This window comes from Crinia signifera, chromosome 19, assembly GCF_055691185.1.
Source record: "Crinia signifera chromosome 19, ASM5569118v1, whole genome shotgun sequence".
NCBI lineage: Eukaryota > Metazoa > Chordata > Amphibia > Anura > Myobatrachidae > Crinia > Crinia signifera.
In genome coordinates, this window is record NC_139226.1 from 19,163,827 (window position 1) to 19,184,314 (window position 20,488).

General features: G+C 48.7%; 1 protein-coding gene across 1 annotated transcript; it reads left to right on the forward strand.

The window, feature by feature from the left end:
* Positions 1-13,948: 13,948 nt before the first annotated feature.
* Positions 13,949-14,929, forward strand: LOC146041459 (free fatty acid receptor 3-like). The gene has a single exon (XM_083161436.1). The coding sequence runs from the start codon at positions 13,949-13,951 to the stop codon at positions 14,927-14,929; it is 981 nt and encodes a 326-aa protein (XP_083017562.1).
* Positions 14,930-20,488: the final 5,559 nt, after the last annotated feature.

The following is a 20,488-nucleotide window of genomic DNA, read 5'->3' on the forward strand; positions in this document are numbered from 1 at the left end:
ACTATTAGGTCACGCCCCAAAATGTTACCGGGGCCCAGCATACCTCTCAGCTGCCCTGGTATTTCATGCCCTACCATCCACTAGGGCGTGGTGGGAGAATAAAATAGTGTGCCGAGCGCAGCATCGCGAGTGAAGCGAGGGGATGCGGTGCACGGGAAACTGTGCCCATGTCGACCGTGTTGACATTCGGGCCAAAAAACTGTGAAAACCCCCATGTCAACCTTTTGACTGTCAACATAACCCCATGTGGACCTAGAACCATGTGGACCTATCCCCATGTAGACCTAACGATTGTCGACCAACTTGCTGTAGACCCAATGATCCCAACCCGTACAAATAATGTCACATTTAAATTGAGGGTAACAGAGCTGACATAAAGCGTTATACATTTTAATTACTGTAGATTAATTATTTACAATTATACAATGATGTATATATATTATACAAGTGTTGTGTTAGATAGATAGATAGATAGATAGATAGATAGATAGATAGATAGATAGATAGATAGATAGATAGATAGATAGATAGATAGATAGATAGATAGATAGATAGATAGATAGAATAATGCATTACTGGTAGAAATGCCCGGTAACTTCATGAAAAATGGATGTCGACATTGTGCTTGTGTCAACTTTGTGTCAATGTTTACTAGTGGTGGCTCCAGAGCTGGTGCTGCAGCACAGTTCAAATTTCAAATAGAGGGGACCCTGCGGCTGCCAGTGAGTCAGTTTGGAATGGCAGTTGGTGGCTGTGGCTTGGCCTCCCCTATTTGATTTTTGAACTGTGCTGCAGCCCCGCATCTGGAGCCTCCCCTGATGTCGACCTATTGCATGTCAACATTTTTCATGTGTTGACCTAATGACTGTCAATTAGACTCTGTCAACCTGGAGGGCTCAGCCCAACCCACCACGGATAACCTGTGGGCTGAGCCCTCTGTAATAACAAGTCACCTGTTATAATGCCCTTACTGGCTTCTCGTTTTGTGATGCATTTCAGTGCTGGATTGCCATGGAGTTCCAAGCCTGGAGAAGCAATAAAGTGGAAGGTGATAACACAACAGCCGGTCAGCTCCTAACTGTCATTTTTCAAACCCAGCCTGTAACTTAAACATTAGGAGCTGATTGGCAGCTGTTAGGGTGGCCAATCCCGGGATCGGCGGGAACCCGGAATTTGGCCCCCAAAACGCCGGGATTTCAATCCCGAGATTGGAGTTTCCAATCCCGGGATTAGACTGCGCATGCGCAGTCTAATTCCGGGCAGCGTCTGAGCACTCGCTCAGATGTTGCCCGGCTTCTCCCATGGCCGGCAGTGCTGTACTGCGCAGCGTGACGAGGTCAGAGGTCACACTGCGCAGCCCGCCCACCCAATCTTTCCGCCTCCAGGCCACCCCGTCACATAAGCCTGCCTACGAACCCGGCGGCAAACCAGCCAGCAGCCCTCCCGCCGCCTACTCAGCATACCCGGCTCCCGGCTGCACCCGGCTCCCACTGTAAGTAAATAGTGGGCGGCCAGGGCATTTTTTATTATTAGGGATGCCAATCCCGGGATCCCGGGAACCCTGTGATTGGGCATTTTTCAATCCTGAATCCCGGGATTCGATGATCGAATGATTTCTCCTGCCTTCAAGAATTATAGTCAGTCTAAACTGACTTTTGTTTCCTCCGCCGATTGCCGAAGACGTGGCAGGAATGCCCATTCCATAAAATGGCCATGCGCAAACCCCAACCGCCAGGGCTGCGGCCAAATTTAGATCGCTGATCCTGAATCGGCCCCCAACTTTATATTACGCATCAATGTATTCAAAGGCTGCTAGTGCGAAACTGTAATATTTCATATACGTTAAAAAATGATTATTATTACCGTATTTATCGGCGTATAACACGCACCGGCGTATAACACGCACCTTCATTTTAAGAGGGGATTTCTAAATAAAAACTTTATTACAGTGTTTATTAACATAATTGATTATCTGTAAAAGAAAAAAAAAAAATCCACCTTGAATAACAGAAGCAGGGCAGCACAGTTAGCACAGACATCCTTCTCCTCCTCCAGGCTACAGCCAGCGCTTGGGAAGGCTGATGACGCTGCTGTAGCCAGGGAGGAAGGAGTCACTGTGCAGGGAGGAGTTTTAAGTGTGCTGCTGCTGCGAGGACCCGACGGTGAGCAGCAGCAGCAGCAGCAGAGAACACGCGATTAGTAGGCGCCCCGTGGATGACAGGGAGGAGTTTTAAGCGTGCTGCTGCTGCGAGGACCCGACGCTGAGCAGCAGCAGCAGAGAACACGCGATTAGTAGGCGCCCCGTGGATGACAGGGAGGAGTTTTAAGTGTGCTGCTGCTGCGAGGACCCGACGCTGAGCAGCAGCAGCAGCAGCAGCAGCAGAGAACGCGCGATTAGTAGGCGTCCCGTGGATGACAGCAACGCGCATAACAGCAACACCCGGCATTACAGGCATTACAGGTACCCGCCGGGTGAAATTACCGCCGTATAGCACGCATATCGGCGTATAACACGCACCCATCTTTTCCCCCTATTTTCAGGGGGAAAAAAGTGCGTGTTATACGCCGATAAATACGGTATATTATGTTATACGCCATCACATTCTGTGTCACTCTGCTGAGTATACAGTGGAATCATTATCATGACCATGTCCCCTTGCAGCTAGCACTTGAAATTCCTAATCCCTACCATAAACCCCTACCCCACCGACCAGTATGTATGGGTTGTCACCTACTGCGTTATTTCCAGTATCAATATGTTCCCTCTATGGAGGACTGAAGAGCGATTGTGTAATTGCCCAGGAATAATTTGTTATGCTGGGGCGATGGAAAACCTGTTATTTACAACGAGATTCACAGACAAGACGATCCATTATACACGGGCAGCAAAGTCATTTTATTACTCAGATTTATTACCGCCAGGTTCTACAGAGCAAACAAATACTTACAGATCCAACGGGCATCAACCCCCTTTGTTTTGATCTGATGAGGAAACAAACAAGCGTGAATGTTACAATATAAGTATACATGCCAAACGTTGGGGTCAAGTCACTAACGCTTCTAAAAAAAAAAAAAAATCAACCAATCAGATCCTGTCTAGCATTTTCTATGATGCAAAAGACAGAATCTGAATGGTTGCTACGGGCAACGTCACCTCTTTTCATTTTAAGAGGCTTTTGTTTTATTTGTAATTAGAGCTTTTGCAACTTGAGCGACTCGTGGGGTTAATGAGCGACTATAGGTAACGCCATTAGCAGCAACCGGAAATCCAGGTCAGGAGACACTGAGGCCAATATTTGTTAAGATGGGAGTTCTATGTCACATGGGATGTTGCTATGGGCAACCAATCAGAATCTTCTTGTTAGCAAACACATCCCCCTGAATGGCAGTGAAGGAATTCATGTGTGGAGGGGGCAGCTATATGGCAGGGCGGCGCTAAGGTGCTCAGGGGGCAGCAAACCATCACTTGAAGTAAGCCCAGGGCCGGCGCTACCACTAGGCAGCTTTAGGCATTTGCCTGGGGTGATGGCCACTGGAGGGCATGGGAGCAGCTCTCCCCCCCCCCCTCGCCCCACACCTAACCCCCCATGGGTGCAGCTCTCCCCCCGGACTCGGCAGCGATGGCCGCACCTCTCTCCCTCCCCGGACTCGGTGGCATTGCCCCCTCCCCCCCCCCCAATCCTGCAGTGGCAGCCCCCGCTTCAGGCTTCCCCCCTCTACACGGCCCTTCACTCCTTCACACACACACACACACATCCCCCCCCCCGGACTCAGCAGCGGGCGCCGCATCAGCACCCCGGGAGCAGGTGAGCGGCAGGGCGCCCGGCCCTGATTTAGCTCAATATGTTCAGAGTACTTAAAGAACAACTAATGCAGTTGCAATAAATGTAATGTAATACACATGATATACACTTCATACATTTAGTTGATTGTCATGAAAGTGGTAATTAATATTAAAGATAGGCCTATGTAATGTGCTTTTTATGCCCGGAACATAAAACTTAGCCTTTCAGATTTAAATGTAGAAGGTTCATCTTCCAGACGTATAGTTTGTGTCTCCGAAGTCACTAAACGACAAATATAAACTGTTTCCACGTAAGACAGGAGCCAACGAACCATAAAGAAGGACAGGACACAGACAAGGTCAAAACCTTCTTTAACTCTTCCATTGGTACCAAAACCATTACCCAACTATAGTGTATATTTTGTCGGCGCCTGGCAGCTGACCAAGTTTATGATACACACACACACACACAAAATCATTACAAAGTCATAAAAAAGTAAGATCATTTTCTAGACCATTTTCTCATAAAAAAAAAAAAAGTTTCCTGTAAGAATTTAAAAACACTTTATTTTTGTTTTCCATATTTGAATAACTTTTTCCAATTTCATCAAATGTAAAATACCGGTACATGATAGGTTGCTCGATGTTGCAGCGCGCAGAGGTAAAATCAAGAGACCGTTGAAGATTTTTTTTACCTAGTCATTTCGTATTGGAGGGATTTCCAAGAAGCAGCCGGTCCCATCTCCTACCAGGTACAGTACTGTCATTTTCTTATTGTATCGCTCTCCCCAATGTGTTCAATGCTACTTAGACTAATAATATTTAATTAATTGATATTTCAAAAGCATTTGCACATTCCCCTAAGCTTTACAGAAAAGTCATTATTTTCTATCTTGTTACTTTTTTTTTTCATTGAATAGACTTTAACTTGCCTGTTTTACGGGGGTGGGTCATCTTTAACCCTGTAAAGCTTAACACATCAAGTAACATAGTTGCTCAGTGTCACCTCTGTCTGTCTGCCCCTCCACTTTAGCATGTAAGCTCTGACGAGCAGGGCCCTCTACCCTCATGTGTTAGACTATCATCTACTCCAAACGCCCTACAATGGCACCTAGCCCTCGGGTTCTGCTACTATGTTAGTGTTCTGTCCCCTGATGCCGCAATGTACCATGTACCTGTCCTATATTGTCTTATATTTCTTTGTTTTCTAGATTTGCTCCTGTGTTTATGTACTGTATTGGGATCTGCAGAACACTTGTGGCACCATATAAATGAATGATGGGGCAGCACGGACGGATGGGGTAATGGTTAGCATTACTGCCTCACAGCACTGAGGTCTTGGGTTCGATTCCCACCACGGCCCTAACTGTACTTGCGTGGGTTTCCTCCGGGTACTCCGGTTTCCTCCCACAATACAAAAATATACTGGTAGGCTGATTGGTTCCCAACAAATTAACCCTAGAATGTCTGTGTGTGCGTGTACATGTGGTAGGGAATATAGATTGTAAGCTTCACTCGGGCAGGGACTGATGGGAATGTTCAAATATTCTCTGTGCAGCGCTGTGGAATATGTGTGCGCTATATAAGAAACTGTTAATAATTGCACTTGCCACACTATATAAAATCAACTCCATGCGTAGTGGATAGTGGGGTTATGAACAGGTAAACAATCACATCGGATCGCATTGATATATCGGACGATATCATATCCGCCGATAATTTATCAGCAGATAACGCATCCGATATATCGGGCGCCGTGAAACTAAACAAGTACCAGAGTTAGATTTGGGTGGGGTGTGCTGTAACTGAAATCTAAATTGCAGTGTAAAAATAATGCAGGCAGTATTTACCCTGCACAGAAACAAAATAACTCACACAAATCTAACTCTCTCTATACATGTTACATCTGCCCCACCCACATGGGCCCTTATTCTGATCGGTGCGGCCGGATCCGAATATGCGGCCAGGACCGTGCGTGCGAAACCCCGCCTTCCATACGGATCGCCAACTCCGTCCGTACGCGGTAAGAAGCTGGCCGAACGGACCGCACGTGTATTTTACATGGAATACGCCTCCTCCATCTCAGGGAACCTCCCCCATCATTCGATGGTCGCAGACCATCGAATGCCGGACCGAGTGGTCCACCAGCTCCCGCAACCTCAGACCACACGGACATTTTTCCCTGCAAAAGCAGGGATCTGGGCGGGCAGCTGACATCCGGCGATGTCATATGTCCGCCCCCTACACGTGCGTCACGGCCGCATTACCATACGTACGCGTTTGCATGGGAACGCCCATGAAACGCGGGGCGTATGCATATGGTAATGAGCCCAAATAGCCCTTCACGCCCCTCTCCACCCCCTGTTCGGAGTGTTCACATATCATGCGGGATTTGGCCGTACGCCCCGCTCGCACATGCGCAGAGACGCCTCTGCACATGCGCAGACACAAAACATCGGCGGCGCGAACGCACGCGGATATTACCGCACCAACCAGAATAAGGGCCATGGTTTGGCCCATTTTGAGAACAAATTTGTACTGAGCTCAGATCTGAATAAGTGTCAAAGTCAGGATCCCGACAGTTGTAATACTGATAACATGCGCCCAATGGCCGGACCATGGATGGACCCCAGCAGTAGGTACGAGGGATTTGGGTTAGGCACTAGAGGGGGGATTCGGCTACAGGAGGTGATGGTTAGTGTCCAGGTGGTTAAGATTAGGCTGTGGGATAACTTAGAAATGTCATCTTTACATTATTCTAATATAAAGTTTTTTACAGTCAAACCTCACTAAACTTACAGTTCTCCAATGGAAATACAGGGGCTGGCAAGGGGAGTCCAGAGGTGAAGCAGCTGTCATACTAACCCGTGCCCCCATAGGCACTGACCTCATCGTACCTCACTGGCCTGCGGAGTGGGGCAGGCTACGTTATCCTATCAGCATTGTGACAACTTTGAATTATACACAATGATCAATAAAAGGTGTGTAAAAGAAGAAATGTTATTTATATTATTTTTATTATTATCATTATTATTAACTAGATAAATTCCATCATAATGGAGGCTTTTGCAATGCACTTGCACTTTGAGCTGTGACAGTTTTTAGCCCACAAACTCTCCACCCAACCCCCAGTCCCTATTTGCTCCTACCTCCAATCTCAGTCTTCACAGCTCCTCTCTCCATATCCAGCAAGTTTGAAGCAGATCTATGTCCATGCTAAAATTGCTTTCACTTTCTTTTATGACATCTTTTAGCACACAAAGGAGTAATTTAGTCTAATGAAGTGGTGGTACTTCACTTTATAGCGGTGAGGATTATTTAGCCTTAAAGAGAGAGAGAGAGAGAGGGAGACAGGGAGACAGGGGCGGATTGGGACTTGATTCTGGCCCGGGAGCAGGGGGGGCGGCCATATGTAATGCACACAGGGGGGCATGGCGGCGGTATGTAATGCGCGCGCGTGGGGTGTGCTGCAGTATGCAATGCGCGCGCGTGGGGTGTGCTGCAGTATGTTATGCGCGCGGGGGTGGGGGTGCTGTTATGTAATCCGCGGGGGGCGGCTCACCTGCTGGTGCAGCTTCTTCTGGGAGGTGCTGTGCCGCTTGTAGGCCCTGGGAGGTGCTCGCATGCACAGCAGCCTCCCGCGGCCATTTCGGATTTTGGCAAAGTGCTGCGGCCGCTACACGCGGCCCAGCCAGCCCAGAGGGGAGCGCGGACGGCCCTTTTTTAAAGAGTTTTGGGCCGGCCCACCGGGAAATGGCCCGGTTTCCCGGTTAGCCAATATGCCCCTGGAGAGAGAGGGATAATAATAATAATAATAATAATAATAATAATAATAATAATAATAATAATAATAATAATAATCATCTAATATAGATGATTAATAATAATCATCTATATTAATAGCAGAAGGATGAAGACATCTTTGGGGACACTTGAACCATTTTGTGGCATTTGGGATCCAGCAAGGATCTTGGCTCATTCTGCAATCTCTGACATGTCCATTCCTCTTAGAAGATAATGAAATGAATAAACCTAAAAAGCTGTCAAACATTTGCCAGAAACGTTTCCTCTCCATCTTCAAAACAGGAAGTTGGCTTAGTGTTAACCTTTGACCTTCAGCTATCATATTTCAAGAAGCAATAACTCTTTAAATAGTGTAGTTTCCTTGTCTTTCACCGATGCATTAACCCCATCCTGTCCAACGTCTGTTAGATGTTAGATCAAACTATAGTGCATATCATTGATGCAATCTGTAAACATATCGACAACTGAATTGAGCAATTTATTATATTATTATAACTACTATTCTTATTATAGTATAGAATAACAAATCACTTAAAGATTATATACAAAGCAGCACACCAAAGGGATTGCTCATTATTATTGTTCTTATCCTTAATGCTTATACCCCCTAGGAACCAAGATTTGATATTTTACCTAAGGCAGTGTCACTGTAGCCAGGTAACAGACCCAGTAATAGAGTTGCAATATATAATTTAAGTGTATTGTCTGAAACTGGACATTAATAGAGGAGTAGTGCCCTGAGGCAGGGGGGCACATTGGGATTCATCCCTGCACCCCTGTTGGTCAATCTGAACATGACTGTAGCACTTATTACATTAGAGTAACTTTGTAGCTCACTAATAATCTAGAAACCAGTAAATACTCTACTTCCAATAAAGATACAGCGTGTTAATAAGAGGCACGCAGAAACATTACTTGAAATAGAAAATAAAACAGCACTGCTTCAAAATATCTTACAAAATGTCTGGAAATACTTTAGGCAAGCACTATTGCCTCAAGGCACAAGGCTAGGGTGTCCTAGCACAAAAGGGGCACCAAGGGGTGTGCAAAATTCCTAGGGTGAGCTTCCAGGAGCAGCCAGCCACCTTACATCAGCAACACAAGGAAACCGCAGTCTTAGCTATCCAGATCGACTGGTAAGACCAGCATGGATTCTAGGTAATTGTCTCCGGTGTTTTTGACACATGTGCTGCGTGCCGCTGGTGCTTCACTGCTAGGGATTACTGCTGCCACAATGGAGGCAGGAAGATCAGCAAGTGGGACTACAGAGGTAGGGGTGTACTATCTTTCCAGTCTTCTGCCACTGTCACTCCAGCTTCCTGCCCTATGTTAAACTCTTGCCCTCTGTGTCACTCCAGCCTCCTACTCCCTGTATCATACCAGTCACTAGCCCCTGCCCCAGTGTCACTCCAGACTCTGGACCCCTGTGTTTTTATGTCACCTCAAGAGTCAACTATCTCCAAGGCCACCTCCAACGTATCTTTGTCTTTGCAGTCTGGAATGTTCCTATTTGTGCTCCTCTGTAAGAATGTCTTGCCTTGGCTGTTAGGATAGCTACTTCTTGGAGTGGTGCATTTTGGCTTTCTTGGTTGTAAGGTTGACTTTTGTTTGGTTGTTGGATGACTATATGTTGTAGGTAAGGAGTAGTTCCTTATCACTGTAAGTATAGTTTAGCTTGGCTGTAAGGTTGGCTTTTCCTTGGCTGTAAGGATAGTTTAGCCTTAGTTGTTGGGATGATTTCTTCTTGGTTGTAACAATGGTTAATCCTTGGCTGTGATGATTGCTTCTCCTTGGATGTAAGGATGGTGTATCCTTGTATATAAGAATGGCTTATCCTTTGCTCTAAGTATAGAACTCCTTGTTTCCTTGGCTATAAGGATAGCTTCTTCTTTGCTTTAAGGATGGCTTCTCATTGGCTGCTTGGCTTGAAGCATACCATCACCTTTGTTGTAAGTATGACTTTCAATTGACTGCAATGATACTATCTTCTTGATTCTAAGGATGACTTGTCATTGATTGTAAGGATACCATATTCTTGGCTCTAAGGATGTCTTCTCATTGTCTGCAATGATGCCTTTACCTTAGCTGTGGGGATGGTTACTTCTTGGATGTAAGAATGGGTATATTTTGGCTGTAGGGATGGCTTCTCTTTGTTTGTAAGGTTGGTTATTCTTTAGCTGTATGGATGCTTACTTCTTGGATGTAAGGAGTGGTTCGCTTCACTGTAAGAATGGTTTAGAATTGGCTGTAAGGTTATCTTCTCTTTGGCTTTAATTGTGGCTTCTTCTTTGTCATTGGCTGTAAGGATGGTTATTTGTATGTAAGGAGGGGGTCTCCTTCAATATAAGGACAGTTTTTGCCTTGGCTGTAAGTTTGGTTTTCTTCTTGTCTGTAGGAATGGTTTCCCCTTGTCTGTAAGGAAAAGTATGTTATAGTTTACGTATAACTGGAACATGTTGTATGAAAAAATACCACACCATCCCATGGGGTGTAATCAGTAGGGGACCCTGTCAGTATTATCAAAGTGGTCAATGCTAAATTACATTACAGAAAGTGTAGAAGAATCAGTAGGAGGTTTGCTCAATATTGTGGCAATGATCAGGTTTTTTTTTTTTTTTTTTAACTATACATTGTGTAGGTGGTTTTGCCCATTTTGAGAACAAATTTGTACTGCGATGAGATCTGAATAAGGCCCATATCCAGCAACTTTGAAACAGATCATTTTGCTTTCACATTCTGTTAAGGTGAAATTTGGCCCATCCAGTAACTTCACAGGTGAGGATAATTTAGCCTTTAATATATAAATATATAAAATATATATAATATATATATATATATATGGTACTTATGTAGTATCTGGGCTGCCGATTTTTTGATTGTATGCCTTAAGTTAAGGCATACAATCAGATGCGATGCGATGCGATATACCGAGCCCGAAGCGTGGCGAGCGAAGCGAGCCCCGCGAGGGGACGGTATTCTGTGTCCCCTCGCGGGGCTCGCTACGCTCGCCACGCTTCGGGCTCGGTGGCTCGCTACGCTCGCCACAGGTTTATATCCAACTCCATGCCCACTTGGATAGTAGGGTATGAAAAGGGACCCCTTTTTCCCATTGAATTCCATGTTAAAATGGACTCAGTCCATTTTAACATTGAATCCTATGGAAAAATCGGGTCCATCGCATCGCATCGCATCGCATCGCATGCGATTTGGTCGGGTGCGATGCGATGCGATGGACCCGATTTCAAAATCGGCAGCCCAGTTACTACATAAGTACCATATATATATATATATATATATATATATATATCTTATATATTTGGCTACATCTGTCACTCAAAGTGTGTCTGAAGCTGTAACGTTGGGTGGAGCCTCTGACTCACATGACTGACACACACGACAGAGAACCAGCCCAGTGAGCCCAGAGACAGTGCCAGACACCCTCTGCCTCTCCATGTTACACAGAAAAGACACAGCTACTCACCAGACACACCAGGTGAGCGCCCCACACCTCCATACCTCCCAACATGACCCTCTCCAGGAGGGACAGAATGCTGTTTGTGGACTTCCATCTTAATTTATGATTGTCATCACCTGTTTTAAACAGGGTAATTGATAAGAAAGGTGTTTAAGCACAGGTGATGGTAATCCATAAATTAAGAAGAAAGTCCAGAATTAGAGCAATGTTTCCTCCCCCCCCCCCCCCTTTCACGGCAACCCCACGATTAAATGGCACATGCAAAACACTGACATGGCTATGGTCGACAATGAAAAAGGTTGACATGAGTTTTTGAAGATTTATTTTTCACTTTTTCAAATGTTTTCATATTCATTCTCATGTGTCGACATCAATGAAGTGCCACACTTATGTCAACATTTACATGTGTTGACCTTTCTGTGTTGATTTTTTCTTGTGGCGATTCGCGGCACTCCCCCGGCGACCCCCCTCCCGCGATTCACAGCACACCCCCCCAATTTGCGGCGACTCCCGCGATTTGCGGCCCCACCCCGTGACACACCCCCTCCTGCGATTCGTGGCACCCCGCGACCCCCCCCCTCCCACGATTTGTGCCAACTCCCCAGGCCCCCCCTTCCTCGCGGTACCCCCCACCCCCCGCGACCCCCCCTACCGCGATTCCCCCCCCTGTCATTGCGGCAACCCCCCGCCCCTGCGACCCACCCTCCCACGATTCTCTGCAACCCCCCGCGTCCCCCTCCCACGATTCGCGGCACCCACACCCCCCCCCCCGCGACCCCCCCTCCCGCAATTCACGGCATCCACCCACGACCCCTCCTCCCATGATTCGCGGACACACCTCACCTCCTCCCTCCCCCCCCACCCCCACTCGCGATTCACGGCAACCCCAGGATAAAATGGCACATGCAAAACACTGACACGGCTATGGTCGACAATGAAAAAGGTTGACATGAGTTTTTGAAGATTTATTTTTCTTTTTTGAATGTTTTCATATTCATTCTCATGTGTCGACATGGAGACCAATGAAGTGCCACAGTTATGTCAACATTTATATGTGTTGACCTTTCTGTGTTGATTTTTTCTTGTAGCAATTTTTTTTTACAGTGACAACTATGTGCACGTCAACCTACACATCATCAACCAATTCTTTGTATAGTATATAACACCTGTTCTGTTTTACTGTAGGTGTTTTAAGTCAGATCTTTTACTGCTACTATTACTGTTTATGTAAATGAATTCTGAATGACAGCAACATCCTACCATCCTTCTACAAGAATATATAACCAACTAGGTGATTTGTCGCGCCCCGTGCCCCCCCTCCCGCAATTCACAGACCCCACGCTCACCCCCCCATGATTCACGCCCCCTCCCACGATTCACGTCACCCCCCGCACACCCCCCCCTCCCGCAATTCACGCCCCCTCCCACGCTTTGCGGACCCCCGCCCTCTCCCGCGATTCGCGGACACCTGCGCCCCCTCCCTCCCTTGATTCAAGGCACCCCCCACGCCCCTCCCACAATTCACGGAACCCCTAAGCCCCTCTTTAGTCCCCCGTATACTCACACACCCCTATCACTACCCAGCTTCCTGCTCTCCTGAACCATAACTTCCACCACTGGGGAGTCGCTGACGCATTTTGGCCACATGCCCCTATCATGCCTCATAGCCCAGCCTCCTGCTCTCATGTACCAGTAGGAGGAGACACTGACTCAGGGCCACCATCCTGTACTCCTGTACTGCCACACTGGACCCTCACCCACTGGCAGAAGCTGCACAGTATCTCCCACCCTCCTCTTTAGTCCCCCTTATGTCCACACACCCCTATCACTACCCAGCCTCCTGTTTTCCTGTGTCGTGACCTCCGCCAGTGGGGAGCCGCTGACTCAAAAACACCCTACTATACTATTGCACACACACACACCTAAACAACATGCACACACAGCCCACCCCCCCCCCACACCCACAAATGTCACTGTACCATCCACACTATCAATGTACATCTTACTCTGTAACCGCTTTTTAATTAAACAAAACAATACACACCCCCTTCCAAATCTTATACTCTCTATTTAAAACATTTCACCTATAACTCAAGTTGCAATACAGGCCATCTTTCATACAATTCTAACCATCTTTCTCATATACAAATGTTCACAAATTAAGGGGGCGCAGCCCCTTATGACGGTGTGAAGAGCGCCCGTAGGGCGCGATGAATCACCTAGTATACAGTATATATATATATATATTCGCTGACTTTACAAGTTGCAGAGGTAGTTTTTTTATATCTGTGGCTGCAACAAGGGGCCGTGGCTTCCATTCCAATGTGTATGGTATAACTAAAAAACAATCAGGATTCTGACGGACGTTTCTCCGACATTGGAATCCGGACTGTCAGGAGTCTGACAGGTTTGAGTGCAATCAAGCCCCTTGCGGGCTCAGTGGCTGCGCTGACTGCCTATTCTATTCTACCTCTATGGGGTTCATGGACCCCACGAGGGAAAATAGCCCATATAAGTTGGGATTCAGACTGTCAGACTCCTGACAGTTGGGATTCCAATGTCGGATAAATGACTGTCGGAATCCCGATTGTCGTGAGTCATCCGGCACCCATTCCAACCAGACTGTAATCTGAATGGATTTTGCATGATCTCTTGTGGTCAGGTGGTTTGATCATGGTGTTATCTCTGCTCCCCATTCCTCTGTTCCTCCTACTCCACTTTTTGTCTTATTTGAAGGATTACGATTTTCTCTGTACGGCTTTGCCTTATATGTTGGTGCTACTGTATACAAATAAAGGATAATAATGATAAGAATATTAGTAATGACAGTCATTTTTTATATTTCTCCTTTCAAAGGCAGAGAGCTTCCTGCTATGGCCTCAACAATGGAGATTTCGATTGTTCTATTTGTCTACATCCTGGCTTTTGTAACCGGAATCCCATCCAACCTCCTGGCACTTCATACGTTTATGGTCAAGGTCTACCGGAAGCCGTCTCCCATCGGGATATTCCTCCTCAACCTCACCATTTCTGACTTGCTCCTCCTCTTCTTTCTTCCTTTCAAGATGGTGGAAGTTACTTCAAACATGACTTGGCCCATGCCCTATTTCCTCTGCCCCATTGTGGTCGTTGTGTACTTCTGCAGTATATACATCAGTACACTCTTCCTGATGGTGGTCAGCATTGAGCGCTATATGGGGGTTGCTCACCCCATCAAATACAGAGCTACGAAGAAGATTTCCTACGCCATATGGATCTCTGTGTTCATTTGGGTGTTCAGCACCCTACACGGCAGTGTCTCTGTCTTCATCCTTACGTTGTTGCCCAGTAACGTGAGCCACCAGGAAAAGTGCTATCAGTCTTTCTCCAAGGAACAATCAAATATTTTAATGCCGGTCAGACTAGAGGGCAGCATTGTGATGTTCTGCATCCCTCTTGTTATAACAGCCTATTGCTACATCAGCTTTGTCAGATTGCTGATGGGCATGCCCAATATCCGACAGAAGAGAAAGTACCGGGCCACGCGATTGGCAGTGGCCACTCTTTTCAATTTCACCCTCTGTTTTGCGCCGTACAATATCTCCCACATCGTTGGATTCATACAGAATAGCAGCCCAAGCTGGAGAGTGTACGCTCTATTGCTGAGCACGCTCAATGCTAGTATTGATCCCATAATATTCTATTACTCCTCGACGGATGTACAGAGAGCCTTTATTAAATGCCTGCAAAACTTGAAAAGGAAACTTAACATCACGAGCACGGCTGATCCTCAGACGGAGATGAGTCAGATCAGTGATACGCAGGCAGCCTACGAAAGGGAGGGAGCTTCTAACCAATCCTGTAACGCAGTCCTAAGAAGTAACTAGCCTGTAATGGGGCAGATGTATTAAGCCTTAAAAACAGACAAACCTGACGGTGATAATGAGTGATATGTCCAGCCAATCAGCGCCTAACTGACATTTTCAAAAACAGCCTATAACATGACATTTGGTAGTCAATTGGCTGGAAGTTTATCACTCTTTATCACCCTCACGTTTATGGGTATGGTTCATTGAGTCAACCAAATTAAGGTTGACATATATTGGGTCGACCAATTAAGGTCAACAGGCCTAATGTCGACACATGAAAAAGTGTTGACATGCGTAAGGTCGACAGGGTCAAACGGTCAACTCAATCGTTTGGGTCGACATCGGAAAAGGTTGACCGTCAAAATGTCAACACAGTTGACATGGACACTGTAAAAGTGCACCACTGCGCTCGCCATGCTTCGGGCGCGGTGGCTTGCTACGCTCAGCAGTCCATTATGATATTCCTCCACACCATAGTAGACAGTAGGGTATGAAACACTACCTCACACACAAAAAAAACCATGAAAAACCCATGTTGGTCTTTTAACTGTCGACTTTCCCAATGTCAAACTAATAAGTGTGTCAACCTTTTCACCTTGTCGACCTTAAGCACCTCAACCTTTTTCATGTGTCAACAGTGGTCTTCAGTGGTCGACCCAATGTATGACCACCTTAATATTGTCAACCTAATGACTGTATGCCGCGTAAATCTCTTTTTAGGGCTTAATACCATCTGCTCCAATGTTACAAGGATTGTAAGCTAATCATACAGCATAGAGGCAGAGGGAGAGATTTATCAAGAGAGAACAAAGTAGAGAGACAAATCAAGTATCAACCATTCAACGCCTAACTGCCATTTTTTAAACACAGTTTATACAATGGCAGGAGCTGATTGGTTGGTTCTTTATTTCTCTCCAAGTGTTGCTTATGTCCTTGATGACATTAATGGGCTGGTAAAAGCATGAACTCTGTCTAAACCAGGCATGTTCGACCAGCTGTGGTGAAACTACACATCCCAGCATGCCTTGCCATACTTTTAGCATTCCCGAATAGCAAAACTGTGGCAGGGCATGATGGGACTTGTAGTTTCACAACAGCTGGAGGGCCGAAGGTCGGACATACCTGGTCTAAACTGATTTGTGTTTGATTGGCTGCTCTGTGGCAGCACAATAGGCTGTAGGTTGCCATTGAAGGCAGTAGGAAGCTGATTATGGGGTCACGGGGCAGTGATGGTGCTGTCAGCTATGTACTGTGGCGGTTGTGTTGCGGTGCCACCACCTGCTGGAAGAAGTTGTAGGGGATCTCCCCCCCCCCCTCCTTCCAGCCTACAAATGCCAGCCACTGGAGTCTGTCCATCTGCGTCTGTTAACAATGTCCCTCCCAAAAATTATCGGACATTTTGGGAGGGACATTTTTTTAATGGAGGCAGGTGCAACAGGATCACAGACCATACTTGCCTATATTTAAAGTCTCCTCGAGAGCCCGGAGAGGAGAATGTCAGCAGCACTTCTGGGGCCTGATGTAGACATCATCAAGCCCCACCCCCAGTAATGCAAATCCCACAATTTGCTGGTCTACAGGGAGGGGCTTAATGACACAATTTGCATATTTAGCCCCGCCCCTCCTCTGAAAACCGCTGCAAAATCGTGGTAATTTTAACACTGTCACCAGGGAGATGGGGGGTCTCTTGGTATCTGGTATGGTTGCGCTCCTTTCCGGGGGGCCGGACAAGGGACCCGGTTTTCGGGAGCCTCCCGGCCATTCCGGGAGGGTAGGCAACCCTGCCACAGACAAGTATCTTGCCTGCAGTCCAGCAACAACCCCCACAGACCCTGCGCTTTCAAGCCACCAAGGGGTCCGTGTGATCTATAGCTGAAGCTTCTCCTCCACAATTAAGGCTGAGCCCTATAAAGGATACAGATCAAAATGAAACCTACTGACAAGCTGTCAGTCCTCCTCTGTCTGCTCTGCTACAGAAACACAACACTTCTAACATTAGGTTGACCACTGAAGGTCGGCAGGCCTTAAGGCCCCCATACACTTATCCGATTTGAAGAAAGAGTGAGAGAGTAAGAGACAGATAGAAAAAGAGGTAGATAGATAGAGAAAGAAAGAAAGAGATGGGGATCAATAGAGAAAGGGAGGGTGCTAGTGGGAGTGAATGAGTGACATGGGGTGCGAAGAATGGGAGTTTGAGAGCATCAGTCAGAGACAGGTGGCGAGAGAGCATTAGCGATAGACAGGGGATGAGAGAGCATCAGCGGGAGACAGGGGGAGAGAGAGCATCAGCGAGAGACAGGGGACAGAGCGTTAGTGAGAGACAGGGGGAGAGAGAGCGTCAGCGGGAGACAGGGGGAGAGAGAGCATCAGCGAGAGACAGGGGACAGAGCGTTAGTGAGAGACAGGGGGAGAGAGAGCGTCAGCGAGAGACAGGGGACAGAGCGTTAGTGAGAGACAGGGGGAGAGAGAGCGTCAGCAAGAGACAGGGGAGAGAGAGCATCAGCGAGAGACAGGGGGTGAGAGAGCATCAGCGGGAGACAGGGGGAGAGAGAGCATCAGCGAGAGACAGGGGACAGAGCGTTAGTGAGAGACAGGGGGAGAGAGAGCGTCAGCGAGAGACAGGGGACAGAGCGTTAGTGAGAGACAGGGGGAGAGAGAGCATCAGCAAGAGACAGGGGAGAGAGAGCGTCAGCGAGAGACAGGTGGAGAGAGAGCATCAGCCAGAGACAGGTGGAGAGAGAGCATCAGCGAGAGACGGGGGGAGAGAGAGCGTCAGCGATAGACAGGGGGTGAGAGAGCATCAGCCAGAGACAGGTGGAGAGAGAGCATTAGCGATAGACAGGGGGTGAGAGAGCATCAGCCAGAGACGGGGAGAGAGAGCATCAGCGAGAGACAGGGGGAGAGAGAGCATTAGCGATAGACAGGGGGTGAGCGAGCATCATCGGGAGATAGGGGGAAAGAGCGCATCAGCGAGAGACAGGGGGAGAGAGCGCATCAGCGAGAGACAGGGGGAGAGAGAGCGTCAGCGAGAGACAGGGGACAGAGCGTTACTGAGAGACAGGGGGAGAGAGAGCGCCAGCAAGAGACGGGGAGAGAGAGCATCAGCGAGAGACAGGGGGAGAGAGCGTTTGCGAGAGACAGGTGGAGAGAGAGCATTAGCGATAGACAGGGGGTGAGAGAGCATCAGCGGGAGACAGGGGGAGAGAGCGCATCAGCGGGAGACAGGGGGAGAGAGCGCATCAGCGAGAGACAGGGGACAGAGTGTTAGTGAGAGACAGGGGGAGAGAGAGCGTCAGTGAGACAGGGGGAGAGAGAGCATCAGCGAGAGACAGGGGGAGAGAGCGTTTGCGAGAGACAGGTGGAAAGAGAGCATCAGCGAGAGACAGGGGGAGAGAGAGCGTCAAGGAGAGACAGGGGGAGAGAGCGTCAGTGAGAGACAGGGGGAGAGAGAGCATCAGCGAGAGACAGGGGGAGAGAGAGCGTCAGTGAGAGACAGGGGAGAGAGCGTCAGCGAGAGACCGGGGGAGAGAGAGCGTCAGCGAGAGACAGGGGACAGAGCGTTAGTGAGAGACAGGGGGAGAGAGAGCGTCAGCGAGAGACAGGGGACAGAGCGTTAGTGAGAGACAGGGGGAGAGAGAGCGTCAGCAAGAGACAGGGGAGAGAGAGCATCAGCGAGAGACATGGGGAGAGAGAGCGTCAGCGAGAGACAGGTGGAGAGAGACCATCAGCCAGAGACAGGTGGAGAGAGAGCATCAGCGAGAGACAGGGGACAGAGCGTTAGTGAGAGACAGGGGGAGAGAGAGCGTCAGCGATAGAAAGGGGGTGAGAGAGCATCAGCCAGAGACAGGTGGAGAGAGAGCATCAGCGAGAGACAGGGGGAGAGAGAGCGTCAGCGAGAGACAGGGGACAGAGCGTTAGTGAGAGACAGGGGGAGAGAGAGCGCCAGCAAGAGACAGGGGGAGAGAGAGCGCCAGCAAGAGACAGGGGGAGAGAGCGTTTGCGAGAGACAGGTGGAGAGAGAGCATTAGCGATAGACAGGGGGTGAGAGAGCATCAGCGGGAGACAGGGGAGAGAGCGCATCAGCGGGAGACAGGGGGAGAGAGCGCATCAGCGAGAGACAGGGGACAGAGTGTTAGTGAGAGACAGGGGGAGAGAGAGCGTCAGCGAGACAGGGAGAGAGAGAGCATCAGCGAGAGACAGGGGGAGAGAGCGTTTGCGAGAGACAGGTGGAAAGAGAGCATCAGCGAGAGACAGGGGGAGAGAGAGCGTCAAGGAGAGACAGGGGGAGAGAGCGTCAGTGAGAGACAGGGGGAGAGAGAGCATCAGCGAGAGACAGGGGGAGAGAGAGCGTCAGCGAGAGACAGGGGAGAGAGCGTCAGCGAGAGACAGGGGGAGAGAGAGCGTCAGCGAGAGACAGGGGACAGAGCGTTAGTGAGAGACAGGGGGAGAGAGAGCGTCAGCGAGAGACAGGGGACAGAGCGTTAGTGAGAGACAGGGGGAGAGAGAGCGTCAGCAAGAGACAGGGGAGAGAGAGCATCAGCGAGAGACATGGGGAGAGAGAGCGTCAGCGAGAGACAGGTGGAGAGAGAGCATCAGCCAGAGACAGGTGGAGAGAGAGCATCAGCGAGAGACGGGGGGAGAGAGAGCATCAGCGAGAGACAGGGGGAGAGAGAGCGTCAGCGATAGACAGGGGGTGAGAGAGCATCAGCCAGAGACAGGTGGAGAGAGAGCATTAGCGATAGACAGGTGGTGAGAGAGCATCAGCCAGAGACGGGGAGAGAGAGCATTAGCGATAGACAGGGGGTGAGAGAGCATCAGCGGGAGACAGGGGGAGAGAGTGCATCAGCGAGAGACAGGGGGAGAGAGCGCATCAGCAAGAGACAGGGGGAGAGAGAGCGTCAGCGAGAGACAGGGGACAGAGCGTTAGTGAGAGACAGGGGGAGAGAGAGCGCCAGCAAGAGACAGGGGGAGAGAGAGCGCCAGCAAGAGACAGGTGGAGAGAGAGCATTAGCGAGAGACAAGTGGAGAGAGAGCATTAGCGATAGACAGGGGGTGAGAGAGCATCAGCGGGAGACAGGGGAGAGAGCGCATCAGCGGGAGACAGGGGGAGAGAGCGCATCAGTGAGAGACAGGGGACAGAGTGTTAGTGAGAGACGGGGGAGAGAGAGCGTCAGCGAGACAGGGGGAGAGAGAGCATCAGCGAGAGACAGGGGGAGAGAGCGTTTGCGAGAGACAGGTGGAAAGAGAGCATCAGCGAGAGACAGGGGGAGAGAGAGTGTCAAGGAGAGACGGGGAGAGAGCGTCAGTGAGAGACAGGGGGAGAGAGAGCGTCAGCGAGAGACAGGGGAGAGAGAGCGTCAGCGAGAGACAGGGGAGAGAGCGTCAGCGAGAGACAGGGGGAGAGAGAGCGTCAGCGAGAGACAGGGGAGAGAGCGTCAGCGAGAGACAGGGGGAGAGAGAGCGTCAGCGAGAGACAGGGGGAAAGAGAGCATCAGCTATGTACATTTTAGTTACACCCTCCCCATAGCAACTGCACCATCCGCACCCTTAATTGTTACGCCACTGTCTACTGCTACT

What these genes read in the sequence shown, in the direction of transcription:
- LOC146041459 (XM_083161436.1), top strand. Translation starts at nt 13,949, where the DNA reads ATGGAGATTTCGATTGTTCTATTTGTCTACATCCTGGCTTTTGTAACC.